This window comes from Oratosquilla oratoria, unplaced genomic scaffold (assembly GCF_046742065.1).
Source record: "Oratosquilla oratoria isolate Oo_2021 unplaced genomic scaffold, ASM4674206v1 SCAFFOLD86, whole genome shotgun sequence".
In the NCBI taxonomy this organism is placed as follows: Eukaryota; Metazoa; Arthropoda; class Malacostraca; order Stomatopoda; family Squillidae; genus Oratosquilla; species Oratosquilla oratoria.
This window is the reverse complement of record NW_027467750.1, coordinates 397,501-405,000: the sequence shown is the minus strand read 5'-3', so window position 1 is coordinate 405,000 and position 7,500 is coordinate 397,501. Positions and strand designations below refer to the sequence as shown.

General features: G+C 40.3%; 1 protein-coding gene across 1 annotated transcript; it reads right to left on the bottom strand.

The window, feature by feature from the left end:
• Positions 1-1,955: 1,955 nt before the first annotated feature.
• Positions 1,956-5,759, bottom strand: LOC143024053 (zinc finger MYM-type protein 1-like). Its single transcript, XM_076182772.1, has 6 exons — positions 5,680-5,759; positions 5,214-5,226; positions 4,252-4,333; positions 3,877-4,150; positions 3,015-3,585; positions 1,956-2,882 (listed from the first exon to the last, which is right to left on the bottom strand). Exons 1-6 carry the CDS (start codon positions 5,757-5,759, stop codon positions 1,956-1,958), a joined length of 1,947 nt encoding a protein of 648 aa, XP_076038887.1.
• Between the last annotated feature and the right edge of the window lie 1,741 nt (positions 5,760-7,500).

Genomic DNA, 7,500 nt, shown 5'->3' with positions numbered 1-7,500 from the left:
GTCGATCACGAGTCCAGCACGTGATCCAAAGACCATAGTGAATCATACAGACACACACACGCACGGACACGCACACACAAGCGCGCGCGCACACACGCACAGCATTAAAGATCATACACAATTACGATGGTATGTAATATTGTTAATATTAAGATGATAATAATGAAATAATTATCTAAATATAATAATTATCATTCACCGTCACCCATAACCCAAACTCTACGGCCATCTAGTGGGGCGATAATCTACCCTTTCCCATGGGGTAGAGTCGGTGGGGGGCTCCCCACGGGCGGATGGGGGGGCGTGGCTCCCCACGGGGCTCCACCGCCTCGGCCTTTCCAATGAAGACGGATGAAGAGGGGGGAAGGGGGGGGAGCAAGATTATGGCTGAGGCAAGAATGGATTGATGGATGAGGCACCTCTCCGGCTCAGCCTGGATGAATGGATGAATGGATGGATGGAAGGATGATGTAAGGATACTTCCGTGGCGAAATGGTTTAGTGTGCGCGCGATATGTATATGTACATGTGTGTGTGTGTGTGTGTGTGTGTTTGTGTTTGTATATATGTGTGTATACACACACACACACATAGACATAGACAAAGAGTGACAGGCAGAAATACTGTAGACAGACAGACAGACAGGCAGACGTACAGATTGTTGCCAATAGCCAGCGCTTCTATCCTTGGGAGGAGGAGGAGGAGGAGGCTACCACAGGAAGAAGAGCTGATTTCCTTCCTCCCCCTCATTCCTCCTCCTCCTTACTCCTGCTTCCTCCTCCTCCTTACTCCTGCTTCCTCCTCACTCCTGCTTCCTCCTCACTCCTCTTCCTCTTCCTCTTCCTCCTCCTCTTCCTCGTCCTCCCTCCTCCTTCCTCGTACTCCCTCCTTCCTCCTACTCCTTCTTCCTCCTACTCCTTCTTCCTCCTACTCCTCCTTCCTCCTACTCCTACTACTCCTCCTCCTTCCTCCTACTCCTACTCCTTCTCCTCCTTCCTCCTTTTCCTCCTCCTCCTCATTACTCCTCCTCCTCATCATTACTCCTCCTCTTCCTCATTACTCCTCCTCATCCTCTTCCTCCTCGTCCTCTTCCTTCTTACTCCTCCTCCTTACTCCTCCTTTCTTCTCCTCGTCCTCTTCCTCCTCCACCCCTCCTCCTCTTCCTCCTCGTTCAGTCCGGTGACACAGAGAAGAGCATTCCCCGAGGAGGGCAGGAGAACTGGTCCGAAGTTCCTTCCCAGAGAGAGAAAGAGAGAAAGAGAGAGAGAGAGAGAGAGAGGGGGGGGGGACCAGAGGACCGTTGCCGCCCACCGTGGGCAGGCCCGGCCCGAGAGTTTTTGATGCCCTAGGCGAAGCTGAAAAATTATGCCCCTTGTGTCCCCTCCTTGAAAGTTCACCCAGGGCCAGTGGCTCGGGGACAATAATTTTTGGTTCAATTTTGTATCAATTATAGTTTTTTATTGTAGCCTACATAATTTCATTTCCAACAATGTGTTGCACAATTCTTTTTTTAACTTAGTATTGGATCGTATATTGCTATAAAATGGCTCTTTTTGTTACAATCAACTATAATTATAGTTGATGGTAACAAAAAGAGCCATTTCATAGTAATATACTCTTTTTGTTACAATCAACTATAATTATAGTTGATGGTAACAAAAAGAGCCATTTCATAGTAATATACTCTGTATTGTAATACATCAACGATCCAATACTAAGTTAAAAAAAAAATTGTGCAACACATTGTTGGAAATGAAATTATGTAGGCTACAATAAAAAACTATTGGTTTCCATAACACACTTTAACAAAAATTACAATTCCACTTTCCTAGCTTTTAGATTGGCAAATTTTTCCACTAATTGAGCAAAATCCAAGTTAGAAGCTTCCTCATTCTCTATTGATATAGTAGCTAAACCAACAAGCCTTTGCTGCAGCATTGTTGAGCGCAAGTAAGTTTAAATTAGCTTCAGTTTAGAGAAGCTGCGTTCTCCACTTGCAACGGATACTGGCAAAGTTAATAACATTCTGAGGGCAATCACAACATTTGGTACACTATCTTGCAGTTTTTGCTCAAATATAAAGCAAAGTGCTGCTTGTGGGAACATGGGTTTCGTCAAGCGCCTTGATACTGCCTTGAGCTCTGAGCATAGGTCTCTTGCATCAATGTCGTGATGCCCATTGTGTGTTAATGACTTTTCTAAATTTTGGCAGTCATGAAGAATATCTGCGTTTGGTGCATTTTTTATTCCATGGATGTCATATAAGAAGCCAAATATTGCTTTGTAGGAATGTAGCTGGTGAAATCTCTCTTCTACTGACTGTATGGCCATGTCAAGAACGCTATAATAAAATTCTACTTTAAACGTATGGCTGGGGTCTTCTAGTGATTCCTCATGTTCTTCATAATCAAATAGACGCTTCTTTCGCCGTTTTCGTGATTGTTTTTTCTCAAATTGTGGCTCTATTTCCAAATCTTGAGCCACCTCTGTAGAATCAACCAGAACTTTTTGAAAACCATCATCACATCTACAGCTCAGAAAGTAGCTTTTTGTTGCTTCCAACTGTTTGGTAGCTGAATTTAAATCAGCATCTTTATCTTGAAGATGCTTGCTGGTGATATTGACTTCAAACAGGATGTTATACCATGTGACAAGTGAAACAACAAACTCATATTTGGAAACAGCATCAGCAAACTCCTTGGCTTCAACCCGGGTCGAACTTCCAGATGACCCTTTAAGGTTTGTGTCTTCATAAATTTCAAGTAAAGCATCATATATGTCAGCAAGATGATATCTGAGGGGTTTAAGAGCATCAATCCAACTTTCCCACCTGGTCTCACTTAAAGGTTTGATGGTTAAGTCTTTCATGATACTGACCAAAACCTGCCATCGATGAGTTGAGATTGAGAAAAAATTATACAGATGTTGTACTATGCCAAAAAAAATTGTAGCTTGAAGACAACATTTGACAGCATCATTCACCACTAAGTTTAATGAGTGTGCACTGCAAGGTACAAAGAAGGCACGTGGATTCATATCAAGCACTCTCTGCTGAACACCATTGTGTTTTCCTTTCATGTTGCTCCCATTATCATATCCTTGACCACGTAAATTGTCTATCTGCAACCCCACATTTTGAAGCTCATCCACCAGTGTTTCAGTCATGAAAGCTCCAGTAGTTTCTTTTAATGGAACAAAGCCTAAAAAACTTTCTTTGATGCAAACTTGATGCTGACTAACCTCTGGCTCTTTTTTAATATCTACATATCGAAGAATCATTGTCAGTTGCTCTATGTGGCTGATATCAGGTGTACAATCTAATATAATTGAGAAATATTTTGCAAGCTTTACTTCGGCTAAAATTTTCTCTTTAATTGCACTTGCCAGCAGTTTTATAAGTTCATTTTGGATCCTTTTTCCCAGATAGTGCACCATAGTCTCTTTGTTTTTAATTCTACGTAAATGTTTATTCATGACTGGATCAAATAAAGCTAGAAATTCAACCAACTTTAAAAAAAATCCATTGTTGGGACTGTAGAGGCTCTCATTTGTTCCTCTAAATGCTAAGTTCTGTACAGCAAGAACCCTAGACAACGCAATCAAACATTCCAAAAAAAATTGCCAGTACTTTTCTTCCTGCTTCAAACTCTGTTGTTCAATATGATCAATGGTTTTTCCTTGTTTCAATCGTAGTTCAAGTTCACGCCAGGTTTGATAGTTGTCAATATGTTCCGTGCTTCTTTCATGAACAGAAAGAATTGCTGTGCTATTCTGCCAATCATTAGAACCTTTTTTATGCAGAGAAACGTTAGGTTTGGAGGAAAATAATTTACAGCAAAAACAAAAGATAACATCTTTCGAAGTTGAATAAACCAACCAGTCACGGCATACTTCCTCACCATTACTCAGTCTTCTTTTGTAATGTATAGGGGAAAATCTTCTGTTCTTAGAATCCTTGGGGAAGTTGTATGAAGAAATGTGCTGTGGTCCATGTTGTACAAGCAGTTGTCGCAAAACATTATTGCATGTGTCAGGCCAAGTTGCTGGATCTCCATAATTCACATCACTAATTCCAATGTCAGATACAGCAGCAGGTTCAATACCATCAGCTTTTTCTCCAACAGAAGTCTGTGCAACATCTACTTTACAGTCTGTGTTTGAAGTTGCAGTGGGTTCAATATTGGTACTACCTGCTGATTTACTACCATTTTCGCTTGTTTTTTTCTCTACTTAGATACTTAAAAAAAAGAACCCTCTTGTTTTGGTATTACTTTTGCTTGTTCTGCTTTGCGTTTGCGATTTTGCGCCCCTGAGGGCTGCTTTCTATTACTCATCTGAAAAGCACAAATTGGGGGGAGTATCATTGTTAATTCCTATTAGACAAATCTTAATAAATATCAATTAATGCATTCCATTGGAGTATATACCGTATAGACAGTTTAGATATATTCCTCTTTAGGCTTTATTCCTTTTCATATAAGGGTTAAACACACTAGGCCTAGTTCACCACCACAACCATATATATTCATGTTAATAGTAATATACATAATTAGTCACTTTTTATTATGTTTGGTAAATTTATAGTTTCTTCCCCGTCTCGGAAACTTTGATTGAAATATATTTTTTCTGGTAGATTTTAGTGTGCTATGAACGAATATGACTGTCGTTTCTGTGGGAAATGGCTATTTATTTTATTTTTTATTTCATTTTTGGTTTCATTTCTTTTTTAATCACCTGGTGTTCACAAACGTAAAGGCCACTAACCTAACCTAACCTGAGCTAAAGGTAATTAGCCTAACTATACCTGACCTGACCTAACCTAATCTAACCTAACCTAACCTGAGCTAAAGGTAATTAGCCTAACTATACCTGACCTGACCTAACCTAATCTAACCTAACCTAACCCAACCTAACCTAACCTAACCTAACCTGACCCAAGATTTTCAGTAAGTGCTAGTGATGTTAAACGTGATTTTTCCCATTAAGTATAGAGAAGAAAATGCTTCGAATAATGACGATTATCCGATGGTATATGTGAAAATCACCGTTGTTGAAACGAGGAAGAAACTATAATAATACCTTATGTTTTTCCAAGTATTTCAAATTATATATAGTCTAGCCTAATATCAAATTTTCACACATCGATATTTCCAAACATTTTTATGGTCGGTTTCCTACCTCACATTCCAACCTCAATTTGAATCTCCCCCCTACCTTTGGTTTCACTCTATAACATATCAATATGGATAAGTATTATAATGAAACATAACGCAATACAATTACGCTATATTCACTGACGTGGAACACTATATAAGAACTTTAAAAAATAACATCGAAAATCTAAACAACCAAATTTTCTTACTTCATAAACACAGCCGTTGCGTTGGCGGGAGTTGAATGCTGGCGACTGGCGTGTGTTCGGTGTTCCCGTAGGATATCAGCTGTGTTAGTGGGGAGTGGTGGCGCGATATTTGAAACAGTGTTTCTACCAGAGCATTCGATCGGTGTTTTCTCTCTGTCGGGGTTACCTTATCTCACCCTGTCCCTACTGAATTGAAAAATAAGAAAAATAGGGGAAATTTGGCAAAACGCTTCTGCAAATTAACCAATTAGTTACTGGTCTGACGCCTGATGGTTAATGATTAAACCATGCTTATTAAAGTACCGAAATAGGAATTACTGCTTGATGCCCCTCTCAGCCTGATGCCTAGGCGACCGCCTACATTCGCCTAATGGTAGGGCCGGCCCTGAGTACCACATGTCAATTTCAAGAATGCTGGCCTTTGATGGCTTAGAATTAAAGTGCATTGTGGTTGTTAAAATGTGTGTGTGTGTATATATGTATATATATATATATATATATATATGTATATATACATGTATGCATATATATATATATATGTATATATGTACATATATATATATATATTCATATATATATATATGTATATATATATATATATATATATATATATATATATATATATTTATATATATATACATATAATGAATGACACGCTCTCTCTTTCCCTTGTCTTTTTATATACTTCCAAAGAAGAATGCCTTTGCATATTTTCTTTCCTTCTTGTCGTATCAATAGAAAGAAGAGAGAGAGAGAGAGAGAGAGAGAGAGAGAGAGAGAGAGAGAGAGAATTTGATTGCCCCTCCCCCTCCGTCAATTCCAGGAATCACGAAGATAACACTCTCCCCTCTCTCCCTTTCTCTCCCCCTCCTCCCCTTCATCCTCCTTTCTCCCTCTCCTCTTCCTCCCCTTCTTCCCCCTTTCTCCCCTCCACCCCTTCTTCCCCCTTTCTCCCCTTCTTCCCCCCTTCCTCCCCCTCCCTCCCCCTTCCTCCCTACTCTTACCCCCTCTTCCCTCCTCTCTCTCTCCTTTCCCTCTTCCCCCCTCTTCTCCCCCTCTTCCCTTCCCCTCTTCCCTCCCCTTCCCTCCTCTTCCCTCCCTCTCCTTCCTCCCCCTCGTCTCCCTCTCCTCCATCCCCCTCGTCTCCCTCTCCTCCCTCCCCCTCGTCTCCTCTCCCCTCCCCTCCTCTCCCTCCCATCCTCTCCCTCCCCTCCTCCCCCGCTCCCCCTCCTTCCTCTCCTCCCCTTTATACCTCTTGTCTCCCCCTCCCCCCCCACTCTCACCTCACCCCACCGTTTCCTCCACTCTCCCACCTTTTCCTTCACTCTCCCACTCCCACCTTTTCTCCCACTCTCCCCCCCCCCTCCCCCGTTTCCTTAGAGAGGATGCATGTCCACAAACCCGGGACGCCTATTGTATTGCGTTTTAATGTATTGCGTTGTATGCTAGTGTAGGGGAAAATAGATTAGACACGCACATAGAAATACGGGTCCCAGACGTGTGATGGAGCGAGTCCTTTTTTTAGGACCGATGACAGTTTAAGGGCAATAGATAGAATTTCATTCCCGTGGGAGTGACATTCCACTCTCAAATTATTATTAATATATATATATATATATATATATATATGTATATGTATATATATATATATATATATATATATATATATATGTATATATATGTATATATATATATATGTATATATATATATATGTATATGTATATATATATATGTATATATATGTATATATATGTATATATATATATGTATATATATATATATATATATGTATATATATGTATATATATGCTGAATATCACAGGGAAAAGAAAAAATCTTTGAATTCGAGCGCTTTCGTGATATTTGTTCACATCTTCAAGGATTACAATAGAATGAATAAGTACTGAGTAAGATGAGATATATATACACATGAGATAGGTTTGACGTGTGGAAAGGGTCACCACTTAAGCTAATTATATCAGGTCAGGTCAAGTCTTGAAGGGTAGGGGTGGGTGACCTTATTCTATTCTCTTCTCTTCTCTCTCTACTTTCTTCTCTTCTTTCTTCTCTCTAATCTCTTCTCTCTACTCTCTCTTCTCTTTTCTCCTGTCACGCACACACACGCACGCACACACACA

Coding starts and splice junctions, on each gene's coding strand:
- LOC143024053 (XM_076182772.1), bottom strand. CDS start 5,759: ATGTGGTACTCAGGGCCGGCCCTACCATTAGGCGAATGTAGGCGGTCG. Junction 3,586..3,876: donor GAGGAAGTATGCCGTGACTG/GTTGGTTTATTC, acceptor TGCGTTGTCTAG/GGTTCTTGCTGTACAGAACT. Junction 2,883..3,014: donor TGAATCCACGTGCCTTCTTT/GTACCTTGCAGT, acceptor CATCGATGGCAG/GTTTTGGTCAGTATCATGAA.